The sequence below is a fragment of the Balearica regulorum genome, chromosome 8 (assembly GCF_011004875.1).
Source record: "Balearica regulorum gibbericeps isolate bBalReg1 chromosome 8, bBalReg1.pri, whole genome shotgun sequence".
In the NCBI taxonomy this organism is placed as follows: Eukaryota; Metazoa; Chordata; class Aves; order Gruiformes; family Gruidae; genus Balearica; species Balearica regulorum.
Genome location: NC_046191.1, coordinates 6,090,499 through 6,114,042, shown reverse-complemented (window position 1 = coordinate 6,114,042; position 23,544 = coordinate 6,090,499). Strand labels below are relative to the sequence as shown.

The following is a 23,544-nucleotide window of genomic DNA, read 5'->3' as shown; positions in this document are numbered from 1 at the left end:
GCGTCAGGGCAAGTAAGAGGCCAAGTCATTTGGCGGCTGAACCTCTCTCCATCCTGTGGAGGAGTTGCAGTTTGGGCTTGGGGACTCAGCACGGAGAGGCGGCACGTCCCAAATGACCTTGGACGTGCTCTTACACAGCTTGTAGGGTCCGTGAGCCCACAGCGCTGGCTCACACACCTGGCTGACTAACTACCCGAGTCCTTACATTCCCTCCAGTGATGTTATGGTAACTGCACGACTGCAGGACGATGTTTTTATGCCCAGTGAAGTGGTAGTTGCAGGACTTGTCTTAGGTTCATCCCTCGGGAAGTTGCTGGGGGATACAAAACTATCGCACATCCCCTGCACCCTGGCAGCTACCCAAGGTGCAGGGTAACCCTTGGGTGCTTTCAGATAGCTCCTCCTGAGCAGACACCACTTTTGAAAATAAGCAATACTGGTAAAAATACAGTAATTAAAACAATCAGAAGAATGGATATCACCACCTGAGGTTCAGGGCTACCTTGGATGCAGGTACATACAGCATCCGTCAGTGCTGGATGCATCACACCATAAGTTATGTATGCGTAGGGACCAGAGGTGGGTTTTACACAGTTGGGTTTGGGGTCCCCCTCCTGCTGAAATAATCGATTTCCTCTACCTCTGTAGTGAGTGTTGGAGGACTTGATGACTTGTTGGAGCAGCACCAGGGTCCTGCTGACGGCGGGCAGCCTCTCCTGCTCCTCACTGCCCTGGCTGAACAGGATCCAGTCCAGCCTGCAGCGGGAGCAGGCGGCATGGCTGGGACCGGGCAGAAAACCCCACTTTTGCACCAAACAGCAGCCCAGCACTGGGGAACCGGCTTCCCCAGGCCTGGCTTGCTCTTGTCCGAAACGCCGCAGGCATTGAGGGGGCTGGTGAACCTCCCCTGTGAAGATGATGGGTGCAGATTGCCTTGCTCAGACCCGCCAGCGCTCACAGATGCAGCACATAGATCATTCTGTTCCCCAAGGTGGGATTGGCAGGTTGGGTTGTTGCTTTGAGAAGGTATTTTCCAGCAGCTTAGAGATAATTTGTCCCTATGAAAGCCTGGTAAATGGTTGGATCAAGCCCTGGATATGTTGCTTTAGCCAGGCTGGGAGCCTGTGTTATAACCAGGATCCCTGCCTCGACCCTGCTGTCTGCTCCCGGAGGGGACATTCCCTGGGGAACTGGGATGCAGGGTGCCACGGTGACGGCTGCCATGGCAAGGGCTGCCACCATCCCCACAGCCCTTGGGGACCAGAGCTGCCAGGAGCTCCCTAGGGCCATGGGCAGCCAGGTGAGGCCACCGGCTGGGCTTGCCTGGATGCATGGGGAGAGCTGGACTTACCAGAGTATCTCTCCTCACCTCCCAGTTTGTCTGTGCCCACTGGGAAGCAGCTTCTTGCACGGGGACATTTGCACGCTATGGTCCGGGACACCCAGCTCAGCCTGCGAGCACCAGGGTGGAAGTGAGGAGTGTGGGCTGCTCACACTGGAGCTTGCTGGCGCCTTCCTGGTGCTCAGCAAACAGAGCAGGGAGGAGCGGGACATGGAGCAGCAAATCCCCATGTCCGTGTCTCCTAATCGCCCCTCTTCACCCGGCTGTGGAGCCACGGCTGGCTGAGCACGGGCTCAGCCTCGTGCTCCAGTCCCGGCGCTGCTGACGGCAGTGCTCTGGCTCTGCCTTGCAGGGGAAAGCATCGGCCTCTGGCTGGGCCGGAGCAGAGAAGGGCTCCCGGCTTAGTCAGCTGCCACATTTCCAGTTCAAGGAGATAATGAAGAGGCGCAAACGCCAGGTAAGAGCTGCGTTTCATCCACCCTCTGCGCACATTTGCTGGGGGCGAGCGGCGCAGGCAGCGCTGCCCAGCCCCGTCCTCACCCTCCCCATTCTCCTCCTGCAGCAGGAAAGGCTGAGCCCAGGAATGTACGACATCAGGGACTTTCTGCAGGAGACACGGCCCTCCAGCCTCCGGGGGATCTGTGACACGAGGGAGCAGCGGTTCAGAGATCCCCACAGGGTACGTCGCACCCTGACATGGGAGATGCTGGGGAATGGTGCCCACCGGCTGCGCGACTTGGCTCCGGGCCGACACCTCTGGAGATCAAGCCCTTTGCAAGGGTTAGGAGCTACTGTGGGCACCATCTCCTCCTGCTGGGCTGGGGACCGTGCCCCTTGCCGAGGCTGCCCACAGCCACCCCACCTCTCCTGCAGGACTGCTTCCCTGGCCCCGGCACGTACGGCCCCCGGGGGAACCCCTACGCCCGCCTCGAGGAGAGGGACAAGCGCTCCGCCAGCACACGAGGACTGATGGACAGCAGGACGGCGAAGTGTGCCCTGCCGGCAGACGTGGCAAGTCCTGCCCCTCGTCCCGGGGACACGCTGGTGGGGTGGCTCCGTCCCCCGCTGAGCGCAGCCCCCCGCCGCCTCTCCCCCTGTGCCTGCAGGGCAGCGGCCTGGGACCCGGCACCTACCACCCGCAGAGCAGCATCGACGAGGGGCTGCGGCGGCTGGGCGGCCGCGGCCCCTGCCAGCCCTTCTCGAGGGACAGGGCGAAGCACGCCAGCGGTGGCCATCACGCCTTGGAGGTGCGCTGCCCCGGGGTCCTGCACCCAGACAGGGTTTCTCAGTGAGCTGTGGCATTGCCAACACATTGCTCTAAGGAAGGAGAGCTGCCTTACGCATCTGTCCTGCTTGGGTTTTGCTCTTTGATTTCCCTTGGATCCTGGGAAAAACATACCCATGCAGCAGGATTTGGGGAGCGAGCGGGCTGCAGGCACCGTGCAGGAGAGCGGGCTGGTGCCCGTGAGCAGCAGCAGGGCTGAGGTCTGAGGACACGGGATGGACGGGGTGGCTCGAGAGACTGCCGGTGGCTGAGCCTCTCGTGCCGCTCCCTTGTCCCGGCAGAGGAGACGTGCCGAGCCAAGCACTGGCACTGTCAAGGGTTTCGTGGAAGAGCTGATGTTTAAGGAGAACAAGAAGAAAGGCTGCTTCAGCACCCTGCCGAGGAACCCGGGCTGCCCCACGGAGAGGATCTTCTGGGCCACGCTCAGCCAGTGCCCGAGAGAGGCGGTCAGTGGGAGCGGGGACGTCGGCACCGGCTGGTGTCACTGGCATCCCTGGCGGTGCAGCGGGTGGCTGGGGTGGGGATGCATTAGGCCCTGGGTGAATGGATGGATGGAGGGATGGGTGGGTGGCGCTCTGATTTTGTGCAGCTCTTTCTACAAGGGAACTGAAGCATGACAGGTTTTCTTCTGCGCAGTATGTGGTGGGGCCGGGGTCCTACAACCCAAATCCCATTGGGAGATCCACATATTCCAGCCAATTCCAACCCCCATTCTGTTCATCTGCCAAGAGGTTCGACAGAAGGTCCTACCACCTCTTTACTGGCAACGAGGTGAGTGAATGGACATGGCAGTGAGAGAGGGACGCAGGAACGGTCTGAGCTTCCTCCATGACCATCCCCAATCCACTACCAGCACCCCTGGGAGAGGACGAAACTCTTCTGAGCCACAGTAAGAGTGGGCACTCCTCACCAGCTTCAGCCCGCTAAACATTAGGTGTGTCTTCTGAACGAAGCAGCACCCCAGCAGAAGTCCCACCTTAGGTGGCTGGCTGTGATAGAAGGGCAGACTGACCTCAGGAGGTGCTTTTCTCTCCCCATTAATTATCAAGGAAACCTGAGCGACTTGGCCAGGTACCATCCTTTAGAGAGGAGATGCGTCCCTCTCTGGGTGCTGTTCTTGCCCACAACAGGTTGCTAAAGAATAAATGGTAAATAAGGGCCCACGGCCCAGCGACCTGCCAGGTCAAGGGAAGGGTGCCCCCTGCGTACAGCAGCACGCTGAGCACCCACCGCTGAGCACCCACCGCTGAGCACACGCTGCCCATAGGCAGGTGAGCGTGGCTGGTGCTGGCAGAGGGGCAGGGGCTCAGCAGCGACCACATTATCTCCCCCTGCATCCTCAGGGCTTTGCCCTCTCCAAGGGATGCTCAGACCACCCTTCCCATTAGTTTTGCTCTGCATCAGCTGGAAGCAAGTGGATGCACTTCATGGATGAGGGCAGCTGGGTTTGAGTCCTTTTTGGTGCCAGGAGCTCCTTGTATCCTCTCAGAAAGTCGTATTCTGCTGCTTGAAAGACAGTTTTTCCTCTAGCAGCATCAGCAGCACATTGCAAAACTAGTGCAGGTAGGAGCCCTTAGTACCTGTTCCTGGAGCTGTATTCATCTTGGCAGCTTCCCCACGGAGAACCAGAACAAAGCCTAGAGGGCTCAAAGCAGACAGGGAAAGCTTTAGTCTGAAATAGTCCACCTTGGCTAGGGATGAGGAGCAGGCTTCCACGTGGCTTCTCTCCTTTATCCAGCTGAGTGGGGCAACTTCAAAGAGGTTGAGAATGAAGACGTCTTCGTAATTGCTGGGGAACTTAGATTACATTTCAGTGGGGAGGTTGTGACACCGCAGCCCTTTGCTGCGGCTAGCAGTAGGTGACTGGTGAGCATGCTCAAGCCTGCAGAGCTAATCGACCTCTTTATGGACCGCTGTGGTGAGAACTGCTCGTGAAGGGGACTGGCTGGGCTAACACTGATTAGCGTGTCTTCTCCTCCCTCCCTCCCCTGCAATATAGGCTCAGTTTGGTTAAGATAGGCCACATATTGTTGTATTTTTTGTAACTGAAGGCCTGGCCACGTGAAGGCACTGCCTGCTTTTGCCCCACTCACATCCACCACGCTGCCTCTAGATGGGAAAGCGCATGAGACCTTCTCCTTCCAGAACCCTGTAGGTGTTGGTCGCTACGACATCACTGAGCGTGAAAAATACCCTCAGAAGACGAGATGCCAGTCCCTGTACCGGTGTGATGCGCAGCGGTACCTCAGCAACTTGAAGCGGGATGCCTGCTTGCTGTAAGTCTGACAGACGAGGGGGCTGTGAGTGGTTTCACGCTGGCTTACAGGAAAATCATCTCGAGCAGCTCTGGGGAGGCTGCGTGCACGTTACTGACACTACAACTGATGGGAGATGGGATGGTGATGTAGTTAAAGCACTGCATCGGGACTGAGAAACACTCGCCAGCCCCACCACAGGTTCTCCCACCGCAGGGAGGTTGGTATTGCTGCACCTCTCCCCTCCCAGGAAAGCGAGGAGACCTTCGTGCTTCCCCACCGCGTAGTGGGAGGGTTAAAGAACTACTGGTTCTCAAGGCACTTCACAGGTGTCAAGGTGGTGGTTGTCTCTTGTGAAATGCGATTTGCCTGCATTGGAGGTGTAAGCAAGTAATTTCTGCTGAGTTAGAGGAGGCAGCCTGGGAAGGAACTGGGAGGTGGATGATAATCAGGCTGCCTGGGCTCGTTCCCAGTGCCGGCGCTGGACTGCTCAATGGCCCCGAACAAAAATCACCTTCTCAGGCTGTGCCTTGGTTTGCCCGTCTGAGGACGGAAGACAACAAGGCTCACTTTCACCTCAGAGGGCTTTGAAATCACCAGCGTGAAAACCCTGTGAAGCAGTTAGGAACTATCCTAATGAGGGGCCTCGGGACAGCCCTCCGCTCTCACCTTTGCTCGTGGCCAAGATTAGCAAACTGCTGCGGTGGCACCACGGGCTGACGGCTCTGTCTTGATCTCCAGAGAGGAGTTAGAAATTGGCCTTGGCTGAATGGACCTCGGCAGCTTTCCGTGGGGCAGCCAGAAGTCAGCTGTCCTGTGATGGAGGCAGCACAATGAAACCTAGCTTTCAATATTGCCTAGCTTTGTTAATTTTGCACTTCCAGTGGGAATAAAAAAGAAATCTGAGCAGCGAGCAGAACTTGGAATTCAAACACATCTTTCTGATCAAATAGTACTGGCTCCAAAATTACTTTTCAAGCTACAGCTGTGCTTTCTAAGGAATAGCCAGGCTTTTAAGAGCTCAGTTCATGTCCATGCTGATTAAGACTAATGAGATTAATCCAGCCAATAATTTGAGCCCACTGAATTGCATCCTCTTTCCACAGCGAGCGGCTCAAGCCTGTTGCTAAAAACAACTGGAGTGATTTGATTTTTGCTCCACGTTGTCCAGACACCTCTGACGAAGTCACTGCCGTTTTCCAAACATAAGACGGTGCTGGGAAGCCCAGATCAGTCAGTAAGCGGCAGACACGCCAGCGGATGAGACAGAGTAGGTGGAAAATACAGCGTGCTGGCACACAAGTCAGGAGGTGGGAAACTCAAAGTCTTGTTCTGTGGTAATAAAACACTTCCTTGGACAATCAGCAGTCTAATTTTTCTGTTGAGTTCATTATTTCCACCTTGGATTCTATAAAAGTCCAAATACTCTCAAAATATTTAAGGTACAACTCAACGGAGAGCTGGGTCTGAGGAAGCAGTACTATGTCGAAGTGTTGAGTAGTTACGTACCTGTCCCATGCCATGCGCGAGGATCTTCATCGCAAGCTGCGACGTACAGCTTCACTTGAACAACGCAAATGTTTACAAGCAGCTGGAGGGAATTAAGGGGAATTTAAGTGTCATCATTCCAAGTTTTGTAGGATACTAAAACCTGGAGGCAATGGAGAAAGTGCAGTGAGCAGAGCTGTGTCAGTGGTAACAACAGCCACAAAAATGCACGGTGAGTACTCTGGCTCGCTTAGGGTTAACCTTTATGAAATCTCGTACTAGTGTTTAGACCAGACTGGAATAATTAATTCTAGGTGTAATTACACGTTAGTTGTGGCTGATTAAGTATGCTAATTAATCTGCAATTATCCTTTGGTGGACATACCTTTGACACAGGTAAAGCTGCATTGATTTAAGGAAATGCTGATTATTGTTTGGGAGAGGTGAGCAGAGGAGGAAGGAGGTTTCTGAGGGGAAAGGCCCAAGTGGTGGGGTGGGCAAGCGTAGGCTACAGAAACGCTGCGGGGGCAACGCAAGAGGATTGTGATGCAGCTGAGTCAGGGCCAGCACAGAAGGCGATTCAAGGAAGGCAGCAGGGCTTTGGCACCTGGACTGTGGTTTCAGTGGGGCTGAGGCGTTCTGCAGCTGGATTTCAGGAGAAAGCCCGGGAGCTTCTCTCCGGGAAGAGCACAGGGAGAGGATGCACCAGCTCTGACCAAGGGAGGGGCAGGAATTCCTCTGACTAAGCCTACAGAGCTGCTGTGAAGGCATTTTTCAGCCTGAGGAGTTTCACATCCACATGATCCGTTTCCTTGGAAGAGTGCACTGAATCTTCATCCTTGCTTCTGTGGCTGCTCATTCAAACCAGGGATTAGATTTATTAGCGTGAAGTGAGAAGAATGAAGCAGCTATCCGTATCAACAGCATAGCACCTGAATCCAAAATGGGGTTTTGCCCTCCTTAGACAAAACATCACAGGGAAAGAATGAGGCGAGGGGGGGAAAAACCCAGGATAATTGGCATGACGAGGCTACGTGGAGTTAGTGAGGTGTAACTGAAGGGTTAAGGCTCAGCTCTACAGTGTTTGTTTTGTGCAGTTGTGGCTTGGGGCAGAGATAAAGGCAGACTCACAGACTGCGAAGCCAATCCTTCGGAGCTGGCTGCAGCACGAGGCTCTCCTCCTCTCCCAACCACCTCTTGACGCCTCTGGTCTCGTACAGCAGCTTTTCTCAGTAACCACTGACCATTTGTAGCGATGATTCTCAATACAATGAGAAATGATAAACACAGCCGTTGAAAAGTAAGTAATCATTAAAAGACACCACTTGGAACAGTACGCTGGCTAGATCTTTATTTTAAACAGCCCGCACAACCAAAAATTAAGAGCAACAGCAATTATGCATGTGCATGTGTGTGACTGATACAATTACAGTACCCAATCACGTCATACAAAGTTTGCCAATAAATTAAGGAGTGAAAAAACAAATACAGCGCGTACTTAAAGATCATCAGTACGTAAGTGAGAGAAACACAGCCTAAGTAAAAGTATTTGCATATCCTCTAGCTGTTTTAGCATCACCCTTTAAAAGCTAACCAAACCCACTCTTGCTCTGTGCAGATTACGAGCACTGGGCTAAATTGTAGCTTTGCCCCAGGGACGAGGAAACGGCTCTGGCGCCGCTTTCCTGGCAGGGGCAGGAAGGCAGGTTACACCCTGAGAATCAGCGCCTGCCTTCCTGCGTACCCCGAAGCCTAGAACGGTGTAGCAGATGCTCCTGGATCACTGACACAGCTCCAGCTCCTGCCCGGCTCTGCAGCGGCTGTGTCTCCCCATGGCAGGCCACCCCACTACCAGTCCCCTGCACGGGATTTTAAAGGGTACCTTGTTTGCACACAATTTACCAGCATGCATCACTGAGTAACAGACCAAGCTTATTCTTGTTACTGCTTTATCATTGGTTTCATCTGGACCATAAACATCCATCTATCAATAAATAAAATCATTGGTTTAGCACTCATAAAAATTACAACGCCTCCCACTGGTAACTGTTTAAAAAGTTCTTCGGGTTACCCCTGACGCAAACCTCAAGAAAATCACTTTCTTTTCCCTCAAGCTCAGTAAGGTTTGAAGTAACAATTTTAAATACCGCTTGGACAAGATATGGGCTTGGTTTGGAACCATGTTTCTGGCTACAGGGTTGAAACATTTCCACACTTCTACGCTTGACCGTACGAAGTGCGTGACTGTGCCGTTTTCACCAGCGAGCAGCAGAAGGGGAACTGAACAGGACTTGCTGTTGATTTCCTCTCCAGGTGGCTGAAACAGTCCTTTTACAAAGCCTATCAATCTAATCCAGCTAAAATGAAAAGCAAAAATGTCACTCGTGTCAAAACCAAAGCCCGTGTGTATCCAGATTCACAACAAGGGTTCTTATCCACAGCCGCTTGCTCTAACAAACCTGGTATAAACAAAGCCTCGACTTCCTTTTCCTACCGGCCAGGACAGAACGGTCTGAAATAACCAACGTCTTTCTCCAACTGGGTATTTATAAGGCACTAAAATTAAGCAACAACCAAAACCCCCAAAAAACCACAAAACCAAAATCAGGAAAAATCCAAATAAACTGACTCACAATGAGTAAAAAAATGAAATTAATATTTGCCTATATGAAATAGCAGCAATTTCTTCAGTTGTCTACAAAGCCAGAACATTGATATTTTGGGGCAAAACCCAATGCACTCTTAACCAATTCAAAAGTACCTAAAAACCTATATCCACTTAGACTTTATACTCAAAATCAGTACAAATCCGATAGGCACAAGTAAAAAGCATTTTCTTTACCCCTCGACGCTCAGTTTAGAAACCAACGCCACTGTTGGGGAGTCTAACTGCTCTGTTGAGACGTTAGTACCCAAGCAGTATAGTACCACACAACATCACGCAGCGCTGTACAGCCGGAAGCTTACGGTACCATTGCTAAGCTGTTCTACAGGTTACTGACCGGAGGCAAATGTTTTTAACATCATGATTAATTTGAAAATGTGTTCAGCTTTGGCACCTATTTCTGAACCCTCCCTACCATTTTCAAAAGTAATGTTAAGTATAGCTGTAGTATACAGCTGGTGTAACTCCAGGATCTTCTTCCTTTCCAATTATTTTTCTTATGCTTGGAAATAGGTGAATTCACCTATGTCACTACATTAGATACAAAGGCTAGCACTTAAGATTTCTTCAAAACAATCACTTTGAGTTTGGAAAATTGGTTTTAAGACATACAAAGAAATACTAAACATAAATTTTTAAAGCAGGAATTCATACATTTAAACATCAACAAGAATGAGCTTATTTGGAGAGCAATAAAGCTTTTTTTTTAAAAGGATATACTGACTAGTTATAGGTAAATTCATCTTTCCCTGATTGCTTGATTAGATCATCCAAGCTCAGTGCCTTGCAGCTTTGCAGATTTTGTCGTACACTTCTGGAAAAGCATCCTTGCAATTCATTTCCTCCCTCAGCTTGTGGTATAATGAACCATCAAACATATCCCAGAACTCCTCACGGGTCATATAGCAATCTGCATACAGCATCTGGAAACTGGAGAGGGAAAAAAACCCCAACAGATTCAATATTAATTGTGCCACAAGATTTGAAATACAATATTAAAAAAACCCAAACAAACCAGGGCAAGGTATGAATAGCAAACATTCAACCAAAAAACCCATCAAAAATGCTTTTTAAAAACAAGCAAATACGATAGCTCACATGGATTACACTGGGACACTCAGCCAAGTATATTTTGTGGATTTAACATGACCATGATCTCTTTTCCAAGAGGGAATAACATGTAATGGTGAAAACAGCAGAATACTGCTACAGTCATCTTGGTGAAGGAGAGGATGGGACAAGAAAGCAATTAAAATAACAGTTGTTTTTAAAAAATGGTTCAGAAGACTTCTTCAGGCATCAATGTATTGATACTTTCATTAGTTTTACTACTAAGAAAAGGAGAAGGACTAAAAAATGTGTATAAAACAGTGGTTCCTGTTTAGACATCCTAACCACGTGCAGCCAAATCTTCTGACAACTTGTATTCTAACAACTTGTGTTCACAGAAACACAAGTCTAAAGAGAGCTTCAGAAGTTCCCCCAAATCAAGAGTCTGGCCCCTTACACTGAAACCCACACATAACCTAAATTCTCCCTGACAAATACTTTTCTAACTGCTTTTGAAAGCCTGCTTTCCTTTTTCTTCCATTCAAACCTCTTAATTCCGGTTTCAAAAAAAAAAAAAAAAAAAAAAAGGAAGAATTTTATTCTGCATGCTTTCTTATGATCCATGGAGGTACAGTCATGGTGTCTTGGATTAGCCTGCATTACAAAATGCATTCAAGGCAGATGTAGCAATACATTATTTGACTTATTACACTTTCTTTGAACTGGACATTGAGAATATAACGAAGAAGGCAAAAGCCTGCCAAATCACACCAGGCTGAGAAGATAAACTTATCATAGAAATGAAGCACAGTGTAACAAAGGTCCATTTACAAAAATACATGAAATCCTTATTTGGCTGTGGACTCTTCCTTACTTTCATACTGTGCTCTCTAAAATGCAGCCAGCATCAGAGTACAGCAGTAAAACACAAACTATTACATACAAGCTCTATTGTTGCATGTGATTACAAAACTGTAAGATTATGCATTTGTCCACTGTTCATTTCCCGGTGACAGGTAGAGAAGGGGTAAAACTTTGTTAGTAAAGAGCTTTAAGTTAAAAGCTTAATTTCAAGTTAATTAAAAAAAGCTTAAAATTAACTTTCAGTCGCTTTGCTCTCTGGCAGATCACTTACTGCAGCTAAAAGTCATTTACACTCTCCAAATCATCTTGAAGCAGACTCATCATCGTTACTCGGCCACATGAGATATAAATGCTGTTAGACTGAGAAGTAGGTCAAAATAGAAATGTGGATAAATTATACTGATGGTGTAAAAATACCGTGTAGTTGGTTTTTGTTCCTGAGAAACAAGCCTGTAACTGCTTTTCCACTGACACTACGACAGCAAATGAGGCTGGCATGAGTCTGTGACAGATGGTGGGCACATATCTCACGCCTACTGCGGTCCTATGTGATAAGAATGGGGCAGGGAAAAGGAAGCTACGCAAGTACAAGTTGTGAGAAAAGACTCCCACCACCGCACAGGGACTGCAGGGAAGAGTCAAGGCTGGCCTCCCCCTGTGCAAGGACACACCAGCACAAGGACGGGGCAGAGCTGCAGCATGACGCTGCAAGGACTGCAGGCAGCAGAGCGGTCCCAAGGGCAGGCAGGGAAGCTGTCCAAACTTTAACTGCCTGTGGGATTCCTGGAGGGACTGCGGCCAAAGCAGCACTTGCTCTGCCCCTGCTCTGAACTGGCCTGAAACAAGTCAGCCTCAGTATGCAAGCTTGGTGGCTACCTTCCCGAGGGCTGCTGGGCTAGCCAGCCCTGCCGAGAGCACTCATCGACCGAGGCTAACGCTGCTTCCGGACAGCAACTGGTTTATTACGCGCAGTCAGTACAGACCTGTTGAGGTCTTTCTGCACCTGGGTGCATGCATTTGGTTGCAACAGAGACTACTCCCAGAGCAGCCTGGAGATGAAAGGATGCACGGGTAAGCTGAAGCTACCCAGCTCCCAAATACGCTGCAAGAAACTTCAGCCAGCGTGCTCGTTTGTTTGGTTTTGCAATCAAATAAGGGAAGTGAAATCATGTTTTAAAATCGTAACATCAAAACTAGTAATTAAAATTAGTTTGCAATTATTGTGGTTGTTAAATTATTGTAATAGGTGCTGGGGGATTAAATAACTGTGACTAAGCCACAGGGATGTAAATTAGATGGCATTATTACTATTCTAAGGAGTGGGATCCTTACCCATGCACACTTCTTACAAACTTCTCCATTTGCCTCATTGAAGCCCTGGCTTCAAATTGTTTCCTTTTGGGCTCTCCATAAGCTCCTATATCCACGTAGAGTTCTGCTTCATCCCCTTTTGGGTGGACCATACCGGGATTATTGGGCAGTATGAAAGGACATAACCAAAGAGGGTACACCTGCAGAGGTAAGAAAACACTGTATCACTTATTTTTAACAAAACAATCCTTTAAGCTATCTCTTAACAAAAGTGACAAAAGGAAGAGTTAAGACAACTTCTTCCCGATTTGGGATTGAAACTTACACAGCTCTTCCTTTCCAACTGTCTCGCTGTGGTTCTTAGCTCCACTTTCTAATGACCGTAACACAAATAGATTGAGATGCTCAGAATATGTGCTGTATCCTCCTAGAATTACATCTCCTCCCCCTTAAATATTTGAAATGAAAAAACTAAACCATCCCTGATCCCAAAGCAACAACTGAATACACATTCTGGGTAAAAAGAAAATGAAGTTTTCTTTTCCAGGTCAGTCCAAAATTGAAATTGCCAAGTTTGTGCTTCTTATACTAACTAAACTAAATTCAGAAATAAAAGCAACAAAGGGAAATTAATTCCCACCGTTGGGGTTTAGTGAGGCCACCAGTCATTTTAGGTGAAAGAAAAATCAGTTCAAGTTTTACTAAGTGATAAAATCTTTTAGAACTATTGGCCTGCTACTAAAGTTTGAATCTCACTTTTTAAAAAATTCTCTTCTTCAGAAAGCTGTGTTCATTTCTTCTGCAGCCTTGCATCGTAGACTCGCAAAGCACAGTACTCCCCAGGATACAATCATAACCTTTTACACAAGCAGACTATTATGTCTTAAGATCAACAGACACAGTTATTACACACAGTCCAAGATCTGCCGCATTTTAAAAACATGTTCTTACATTAAGGTCAACATGGAAGGTTTGGATAGATTTTTCAAGGCTCTTCATTGGTACCAACATGTCCTGTACAACATGGTGTTGCTCGTACAGCTTTCGTATAGCTTCTCCTTGGGTGAGTTTTAACAAAGAGATTTTTGGAGGAACCATCCAGCCAAACAGGTAACGGAAAACAGGGTTATTGCCAAAAGGAATGATATCCTTTAAAGAGGAAAGGAAAAAGTTTGACTTAAGAATGTGTAAGTGAACCAAAAGACAATACTTCAGAAACCTCACAGCAATATTAAGCCAGATTTTCAACAAGTTGAACTGCTGATACTTTTGCTAAACTCCTGTAACAGAACTGAGAGAGGCCTGGACTGAACTTAGCTACACAGCCCCGCCCTAAGCCTCTCCTAGTTACAACGATTGATTTTCAGTCATATCTGTCACCACAGACTCAGCCCCAAATACTTTCAGAGAATGAAGTTCAGAGAACAGTAGGCTATTGTCTTAAAACAGCTAAGGAGGGACTGCATAAGTAGCTAAACTCACACAACTCTTGCAAGAGTTCTTAAAAGAATTTTAAAGCTGTAAAATGCTTCCTGCACAGCCAACGCCCATTTTAACTCCTCTGGGAGCTGAAAGGATCCGCTATCTCACTCCAGAGATTCACGATGCAGCAATTGGAACCTTTCAGAGTGCCAGATAAAAGTTTTGCATAAATGCACATCACAACAAGTCCATTTATGAAATTCAAAGTAATTACCTTACTGCCTAATTACTATTCCCAGTTTAGGTAGGGCAAATTTGCAGCCATAATTTCACATTCATGTGTTTCCCACCATCTGTCTTTGAAAATCACTTAGTAGGTATATAAGCTTAATGCTGAAATATGTACTTATGGTCTAAATTCAGAAAAGTGCTAAACCAGAAATTAGGAGGTTATGATATAATGACTTTTATATAAGGAAGTGCCTTTGGATTTGTTTTGCCCAAATGCAGGACTTTTAAATTTGCCATAAGCTTCACTGTTTTTTTCTGCCATGAAAGACAGAAGTGTTGCCAAGGGGAAGAAGGTACATTGTACCTACACTGGGAAAGAGCAGAGTACCTTCCTGCAGATGTTATTTTAATTTTGGAACTGGTCTTACTTGGAGCTCCCAGAAGATACTGCGTGTATGTCTATGGTAATAATGTCTTGAGGGAATATATTCTATTCCAGTCCTGTCAGCTTTCAAATACTTCTCCACATGCTTAAAGAACCACGGCTTGTAGTAGTTGCCAATTCTGTTTATCTACAAGAAAACATGCATTCATTAGCAAACGCCAACACAGATAACAATCACACCTTACTAGACAACATTAAGTACGTCCCCAAATTCCTCTACTGTGAAGAATCAACGTTATACCCTCTGTGACAGTTTGAATGAGGCTGTCACAAGAGATCTATAGGGAGTCTTCATTTCTCTCCTTCTTACCTTTCTAGCCATTATGGTTTAATCTAAATAAGGCCTGCTCAGGTTTGCCTGTTACAAGCTAATTAAGAGACCACGAATGTGACAGAACTGGATTCCTAAAATACTGATCTCTCAACCCATTATTAATCCAAAGTCTCTTTATGGCAGAGAAGAAACATCCAAGTCGAGGGGTGCAGTGAACAGTCAGCATGTCCCTCCTGTAAGTGTCCCTGATGAGTTTTACCAATATTAACTGTATTAAGCGCTTGCTGGGAAAAGAGTTACTCCGAATAACGGCAGTTTAAAACAGCATTGTTCTGTATATGAGAAAAGATACTTCTCTTCCTCCTTAGGTACTGCAATGGAAAGGCTGTAGACTAAATTATTTGCTAGAGTACTAAAATGAGTGGGACATTTCTTATCAGTTGAAGAGATTTAGGATACAGTCTCTGTTGTTATAACAAAGAGCTGTAATTTAAAATACACTGACGGACAGATCTAACTTTTAATCCCATGTTAAGAGATTGTTCCAATCTTATAAAGACTCTGGGTTTATACTGGCATATAGTACAGCTTCAGTTAAACTTTGGGGGTATTTTTTTTCTTGGTGAGTAACTTCCCTTCAGTTACCTTGCTTTGCTCAGCTTCATCAGTCAAGACTCCTGTCATGATGACTGCTTCTTCCAAAGAATACAGGAGTCCTTCCACAAAACTATTCTCCTTTTTCTTAGATTCTTCAGTAAACTTTTCACAAATCTTCTGCAGTCCTCTCACAGGCTCATAATGTAGTTTGACATATTTCTTGGCAGGAATCATTTTTATTTCTGCTGCAACCAGGAAACCGAGAGTACCACAAGACCAAGGCACTGCATAAAATAGGTCTGAATTTTCAGTCTGCAAAAAGTATGTCATACTAAATCATATATCCATACCGATAACCGTCAACGACATTGTAAATGATAGCAAAATAACATTTTGTCTTACTGGTGAACATCTCACAAGGCTTCCATCAGCAAGAACAAGTTCATAGGCCACACAGGTATGTTGAAAAAGTCCATATATATGGGATGAAGACTCAATGCCAGTTCCCATGATCAGGCCACCTTATCAAGAGAGCACATAACAAATCAAATGAAACACACTTCAAAATGAAGGTGGTTTATGAGAACAAAACCGCACTTTTAAGCTCTGGGCATGGCTTTTAAGACTATTAAAAAAAAAAAAAAGAAAAAAAAAGAATTGCAATTGCTTATAACATAAATACCACAACAGAACATAACGTTCGACAGAGTATTTCTGGAACCTTTAAAATAATGCAACCTGTTACTGCATAAAAAGCTAATGAAAATGCAGCAAAATCAGCAAGTCTCTTGTCATCACAATGACCCTTACCTACTGTAAGATCATCAAGCTCTGGTACCACAGGAATAGTCCAGCCCATGGGATTCAGGTGTGCAGTCAACTGGCCCATGGTCACCAAAGGTTCCACAAGAACAACCTAAAAAGCAAAAAAAAATCCCAATTGCCCCAACAAATATAAATTAAGTGTTCAGCATTAACAATGACAAAACATGGCTAACTGGATTGTACTTCCATCTGTTATCAGAATTCAGAGACTTACTTTCCTAAAAGCATCTACCAAAAATAGTTTAAACTGTTTAGTGATTCCTCCTCTGCTTTAACATCTTGTTGCTCAGTCCCCAAAACCATAAATCAATCTGGTCTTTTAGACTTCAGCACGTAAAAGCTAAGCAATTCCATATGCTGGTTTTTTGGATAGAATGATCCAAGCACACACTGTAAAACCTGAAATTTGGTGGGTCTACTGCGACAAAAATCCTTTGTTCTTTATGGAATCTAATCTCCTCTTCAGCTACAAATATAGCAAAAAAAAGCTGTAAACTTCTTTATTACAAAAGCTTTGTGATGAATTTGTTACCTGTCTTTCACTGTCCACTTCCAGAACATCCATTAAGTTGATCATGATGTTCTTATGAATCTTCTTATATTTCCCAACACGAAGTGATACAGTCAGCCAGCCAGGCCGGCCAGTGCACATGTATCTTTTACTGCCTTCATCTTTCCATTCCCGAACCTGCAAGAGGTAACAACTGAGCTGACGCTGTAAGGCGTACACATGTTGTCAATAATGTATACCAGAAACAGTTTTCCTTTGCTGTGAAAAAGCTTTCAGAAGTATTGCTACTCCTCCACATGCATGTTACCTGCAAGTAACAAAGCTTGGATATCTCTACGTTCAGTAGTGATGCTTTGGAAGTCTCTCTGCAGACATCTGAACTTCTAAATAAAATACCACCAGAGTGGTCTAGTTATGTAGAGAAAGCATTTGGGTAGCTTTTGGGGTTTTTTTTTGGTGATGGGATTCAGAAAACTAGAACAAAAGTTCTAAAAATCCACAGGAAAACCTATACTTGAAGGGAGGTATTATCACTGTCATAAATAATATCAGTTCCACCAAGGTTAATGAAACACCACCTCCTCCTAAACACACCAAAAAATGGTCTGAGTCTGAAAATGAACGGGCAAAGAGAGAAAAGTTGAGAAGGAAAATGTGTAAGCCACACACACGATCCACGAATTTTGCAAAGCCACGCTGATTAACATATGGAGAACAAATGTCAATTGTAGCATTTTCTTCAAAGCTCAACTGCTGCTACAGCTGGTGATAAAAAACCCAACCCCAAACCCTCACAGAATAACTCCGCGCACATTAATATCCATCTGTATCTGCAATGAACATGACAGTCAAGGAAGAAAACAGAAGTAGACATGACAGAATTACCATAAATACTAGAGAGCACAGAAACATTAAAGACATCCGCATTCCTGGGTGGACGAAAAGTTTCGTCTCCCCTTCAATTGCCTCTTGGAACTAACCACGCGGAGCAGCAGGATGTAAGTGGTGTTAAAACACGGTATTAAGCCAGCCATTCAAAGGCTAACACTTTCATGTTACACACGCGCGCACACACACGTACGTGCCCAAACCGTGTGAGCGCACAGAGGGATTCACAGCACATCTCTAAGGATGTTACGGTGACAGCGGCCGGGCAGCCACATCTGGACTTGCCAGCTGTTGACGCCGCAACTTCGAGAGGAGTTTCAGACGGGAAAAAAAACCCCCAAACCCCACAGGGGCAGAAACACCCGCTAGCTTTTATTCGTTCGGGTTTTTTCCCGCTCCGAATTCAAGGCTGGATGTTGCCTCGGCTCCGGGAGGGGCCGGCGGGGGAGGAGCGCCCGGCCGCCAGGCCCCGAGCAGCGCCGGTGAGCACGGCAGCGGGGAGGGCGGGGGGGCAGGCTGGAGAGGAGCGGGACGGGGGTGCGGGGGTCCGGCCTGGCCTCACCTGCGCCTGGATGTGGCGGACGCGCTGGGCGTGCTGCCGCGGGGCGCTGTGGAGGCGCCAGACGGCCCAGGCGCGCAGCTGGTAGTAGATGTCGAAGAGGATGGAGAGCGGCAGGAGGAAGAGGCAGACGAAGACCCAGCGGTGGTGCACCAGCACGGCCTCCAGCCCCCGGTGCCGTACCCACAGCAGCAGCAGCAGCAGCCCCGCGCCCAGCGACCACACCGGCGACATGGCGACCGGCTCCCGCACGCGCTCCCTCACGACTGCCGGGACCCCGCCATGCCGCGCCCGCCGCTCGCGCGCTCGCCGACCGGCCCCGCCCCTCCCCCCGCGCGCCCGCTTCCCATTGGCCGCGACCGGCCTCCACCGTGAGGCGAGGGGAGGGGAGCGGCCAATGAGAGCGCTCCGGAGAGATCGGACCAGGCGCTGAGGACGCCGATTGGCTGCGCGCGGCGGGCCCCGCTCTCCCCTCATCGCCGCGGTCGCCGGCGCCCCCCCCCCCCCAGCCCGCTGCCTCCGCCGTGGGGTGTCCGGTGGGAGCCCCGGCCGGGGCTGGCAGGGGGCGTGGAGCAGGGCCAGACCCCCGGCCAGGGCTGGGGACGGGTCATGAGGCGGGGGACAGGGCCTGAGGTAGGGGTGTGGCGTAGGGGACTGCCTCTGAGGCAGAGGAGACCACCCCCCCCCAGTGAGGGCTGAGGGGTTGTGGGGCTGTGGACAGGCCCTTGGCAGCTCAGTGGTGGCCACTGTCCCTCGGGCAAAGGGCTCGCCCTTGTGCCTTGGGTGGCAGAAGCAAAACACCTCCGCATGCTTCTCTTGTGCACCGTTGTGGTGGTGGTTTAGGTACTGGTGAACCCGGTGGTGCAGTTCTCCCACAGAAAGTTGAAAGTCCAGTGCTGTCTACTCACTAGAAGGAAGAAGGAGATACCTGCTCTCTAAAACCTTGGCAGAAAATTCCTCTCCACAATTGAACAGCAGGAGAGAAGATATATAAAGTCTGTGAGGAAGATAAAGTGCTTTTTTTTTTTTTTAAGCTAAAATCTGTTATGTCCCTCAAAAGGTGTGCAGTTTGAGAGGACAGTGGCAGAGGTGCCCCGCAGGCAGTGGCTGCCCCAGGAAATGCTGACGCAGTGCAATGCCGTCATGGACCCGGGTGTGGCAGAGAGACCCGGCCGTTGGGTTCAGAGAGGGACACGGTGTCAAGGTGTTTTGTGAGGATGCTACTATGGTGACTAATGTGTCAGATGGTGCCTCTTCCTCTTTGTCAGCAGGACAAATACTCACCTTGGCCTTTAGCTGCCACAGGACATACTTGGGAGTACCAGACTGGGACGGATCGCTGCATGAAGGTTCAGAGCTCAGCTCTGGCAGGCAACCACACCTTGTGATCTCCTGCAGACAACTTGCAGGCTTTGTTTTGAACCCAGTTCATTTTTTGCCCTACTGCTTTCATCGAAAGACTGGTCTGAAACTTCCCTGCCCTGATGTTTGAAAATGGTCTCCAGATTTCCAGCCTAAATTTATTCCCAGCCAAATTATATTTGTTGCGTTTGTGCCTAGTCTGCCTGCTAGCTCTTTTCTCTCTTACATCTGAGTTGATATTACCTGCTTTTGTTTACCAATTTGTCTGCTGACTGGAATTATCTGTGGAAAAGAAGTTATTTTAACCTCTCTGAAGGAGCTAAATAATTATTCTTGATCTGAGTGTGATCAAGTGCGGCGCTTATTGGATAACAGCACCCTTTATTCATAAGGGGATATTTATACCTTCAGTGTAAATACTGGTTTGAATTTTTTTTTTTACAAAGACCCATTAAAAGTGTTTATAATGTTTTCCATGTTCTGCGCTTGTTTTTGTTAAGACCCTAGGCAGCAAAAAGGGAGTAGGTGAGCTCAAAGACTGCGATGTGAAACCGTGCTTTAAAACGGAGGAGTGACTCACCATTAAGATTATGGCGAAATTGCCTGTGTACCGGGCGATGTCAAGCATAGAAAATACAGGAATTAGAAGGGATGAGGGAAGGGGAGACAGATGTTTTAAATGCTGACATTTTTCAATTTTAGTTATTTTAGATGTGAGCAAAACGTCATCCAACAATCTATGTAGGCTTAGGAAAACATCATCTGCAAATCAGGTTTGAAAAGCTAAGACTCCCTTGGTATCTTTGTGAGACTGAAATCCCTGGCCTCCTCAATTAAATTATCATTTTAAGTGTGTTTAAGCTGTTAGTGCTTCTTAAAAAAGCAGTGCTCTTCCCTCCCTCCCGCTCCTGCCATCCCGTCCGCCCACTCATGCTGTTCTGGGCACGCTGTGCAGTACAAATGCTTCTGCTGTCACTCAGTAAAGCAGGTTGGGGAACCGATCTGACTGAAGAATTGGACTGGTTTTTAGATCGATTTTTATTTTTTTTTTTTCTCCTGCCTGGATCAGCTCTCTGGTGGAGTTCACCTCACAAGTGCTGGTGTAAGTGGGGCGCAGGGAGCAGAGCAGGGGCTTCTCGTTGAGCATGCCGGAGCTACCCATCTCCTTGGTGAGAGCTCGTCACAGATCGCCCTGCCGATACTGTGCAGGACTCTTCATTACCAAGCAGGATTCAGTAATAACTATGCGAAGGCTTTTGGACAAAGAAAGAATGAAAAGATGCAGCTGTTTGTCGAAGGAGACAGCTAAAAGGGAGATGACAATAACGTACAGAGCATTTGAGCTGCAGACAAAAGTAGGCTGAAAACTTCTGTCTCCGTAAGAAAAGTATCCAGAGGCATTCAGCGGAACCAAAGAAAGGCGTTGAAAAGCGTTAGAAAGCCCTTTTTTTTCACGCCGGCTCTCATAGCCTTGGTACTGACTGCCACAGAGCTGCTGTTGAGTGGTACCAGGATGCCAAAAGGACGGGCGTTTTGACAGTAATAGTTATAAAAGCTAACCGATAATTTTGGGAAGGCTGCAAGCCGCCTTAGTTCAATAAACAAAGCAGCCCGTGGTTGCTAGGGGGTAGGAGCGCGCTGCCCTCATCGCCTGCCTTCAGGTCTCCGGCACGTTTGTTTGGCGCGGAGCTGGTACGGCCAGGAATGGTTTCAGAGGGCTGGAGGGATGTGGTGTTCAAAGTGCTGCGTGAGAAGCTCCCTCTGCTGAGAAAACCCAAGTACGTTCGGTCGCCTTGAGGGAAGAGCAGGTTGGAGGACGCGGGCTGGAGTGGGGCTTTGTGTGACACCGGCCGGTTGACACAAGCTGTTCTGGGTATGGGCTGAACAAACCGGGAGAGCTTTCGTACATCCAGGAATTGAAGAAAAGTGTCAAATTTCAGCTTGAAGGAAAAAAATACAGGGGGAATATTATCAGCAGTTTTATAGACTGATGATATCAGAACAGATGTCTGCCAGAATATTCCAGAGGGATGACACGTACTTATGTATTACCTCTGAAAGAAAAAAATCGCTTTGTGGCACAGCAAGATTTAAAGCCAGCCTGCCCTGGGGAGTGCTCTGTGCCTTTCAGAAGGGAGCAGGGCTGTGCCGGGCAGGACAACCACGTTCCCCACCTAACGCCCGACTGCCACGTGCTGGGATTGGGCTAAATCTCCAAGGAACGTGAGGAAGGGCGGCCAAACACTGCTAAATCCTTTTGATAGTGTAAACCTAAATGGAAGATAGCTGTTGTGACAGTCCTACCTGTCTGAAGAGCAGGGACTCAGGAACTGGAGTGCCTCCATGTGAGCTTTCTCTATCTGGATGCACATTTGTGAGGCCCAGAAGATTTCAAAAGACATTTCTACTGTTTGATTCATCGAACCTGCATGCTGTACCTTAGAAAACCTTCTCTTCAGAGGGTGTATGGGAAGAATGTGGTTTACCTTATGTTGCTCAATTGCCTGGCTTCCAGATGGTGTTTTTTGAAAGGTGTTTCTCAATAGAGTATCCGTTATCTAGGATCTGCTTCTCAGGTATCACAAATATTTCATGTGAGAGAGTAGAGGTGCGTGATGACTTGAGGAGGAGGAGGGCAGAGGGTTTAGTACAACAACTGTAGCGGTGGTGGCTGTTGGAAAATCAATCCAAAAGGAACAATGAGATTACAGTTACTTTAGAAACAGCCAGGTAGCTCTCGGGGAAAGTGAAACACTGTCTGAAGGCTTAGACAAGGATCTTCAGAGTGATTAGGCTATTTTAGGTGTAGGTGGACCTACTCAAATGTGGAAGGACTTGTTTAACATCTGTGGTGGGGAAGGGTCTCCAAGTGCTCAGCACACCTAAGGGGTGCCACCTCGGGGTGACTTTGCTCTTTCTTCCTTGCCTTCCCTTGTCCTCTCAAGGCTGAGCTCACCCTGTTTGCACTGGGAAGGGCTTCACCAAGAGAAGGAATAGCTCTGGTGCTGGAGATGGGACAAGGAACCAAGGGTGCCTGGGCTGCACCCTACGTGCTTGCATAGAGGTGGTGTTGTGTGTCCTCACTCCTCCAGCGATGAGTTATTGTAGATGGCTGGTGGAACCCCAGTTGTCATCTTGGGAGGAAGCGGACGTTGGGTGCGAGGTGAAATCTGGAATGTTAACGATGGCAGAGCGGGGCCCATCCTTTGGTGGCTGTGCGCTGCGTCAGGAGGCAAGGTCAGCCGCCGGTCAGCGTGTTCGCAGAGCTGCCGAAAAAAACCCGCGCCGCAGAACGTGCGAGAGCTTTCGTATATTCTCTCTGACGTGTATTAAATCCAGCTTTACAACTGCCTGTGAAAAGACGCACTGTCTGGGATTTATAAAAAGAATCACTTGTCAAAACAGAGAGCCGGGCTGGGAAAGGAATTCAGCCCTCCCTTCATTGTCACTGGGGCCAGCGTCCTCAGCAGCAAAAATGAAATGGCGGTGGCAAGGTAGCAGGCGTGATGAGCTGGTTGCTGAAGGACCTGAGATCCAGTGTGGAACCTGCAGGGTGAGGGAGGCCGTGAGCAGTGGAGGACAACGCGCTCGTGGGCAACCATCAGTTGGCTTCATGGTCCCTCTGTCTGAGGGTGAGGAGGAGCAGCAGTTGGAGAAGCGGTGGTGGTCCTGTCTTCTTCCATCGGTGAGATCCTGGAGACACCGGCTGTGCTGGGCATTGGAAAGGAGCTGTGGTCTCTGAAAGGCCCACCATGTATGCTAAATGTGTTATTTCAGACTCATTTTATATATATCTCTCTATATATATCTATGTCTATATATCATAATGGACACATGTGCCTCCAGGATGCTGGGGGTGAACCTTGTCGTGAAGGCAGTTGTGAACTACGGCTGGTGATGAATGTCTCCAGGATACCTTCTCCCATCACTTCCTTCTGGCCTCCTCTTGCCTGGAGTGGCAAATGCTGTGGGAACATGCAAAAAGCATTCGGGGCTAATGTGACAGTGAAGGCTTGCCAATGTCACCGCAGGAAAACACTGGAAGTTATTATTTTTCTGTCCAGGCCACATTTTTCCCCCATTTTAAGCTCCCAGCAAATCTGCACGTGTGTTTAGCCTCCCGGTACCAGATGTACTTGCGGGCCCTTTTCCTCCAAATAAAGCTAAGAG

At 48.1% G+C, this 23,544-nt stretch overlaps 2 protein-coding genes across 2 annotated transcripts; one reads left to right on the top strand and one right to left on the bottom strand.

Annotated features, from left to right (window-relative positions):
- Positions 1 to 1,288: 1,288 nt before the first annotated feature.
- Positions 1,289 to 6,091, top strand: CIMAP2 (ciliary microtubule associated protein 2). Its single transcript, XM_075760568.1, has 10 exons — positions 1,289 to 1,300; positions 1,695 to 1,799; positions 1,905 to 2,021; positions 2,216 to 2,353; positions 2,449 to 2,589; positions 2,909 to 3,073; positions 3,264 to 3,398; positions 4,158 to 4,190; positions 4,773 to 4,903; positions 5,989 to 6,091. Exons 1-10 carry the CDS (start codon positions 1,289 to 1,291, stop codon positions 6,089 to 6,091), a joined length of 1,080 nt encoding a protein of 359 aa, XP_075616683.1.
- A 1,616-nt stretch (positions 6,092 to 7,707) lies between these two features.
- DHCR24 (24-dehydrocholesterol reductase) lies at positions 7,708 to 18,336 on the bottom strand. The gene is made up of 9 exons (XM_075759323.1): positions 18,016 to 18,336; positions 16,587 to 16,742; positions 16,040 to 16,145; positions 15,632 to 15,750; positions 15,278 to 15,541; positions 14,342 to 14,485; positions 13,212 to 13,409; positions 12,282 to 12,460; positions 7,708 to 9,965 (listed from the first exon to the last, which is right to left on the bottom strand). The coding sequence occupies exons 1-9, from the start codon at positions 18,244 to 18,246 to the stop codon at positions 9,812 to 9,814; spliced, it is 1,551 nt and encodes a 516-aa protein (XP_075615438.1). The 5' UTR covers positions 18,247 to 18,336; the 3' UTR covers positions 7,708 to 9,811.
- Between the last annotated feature and the right edge of the window lie 5,208 nt (positions 18,337 to 23,544).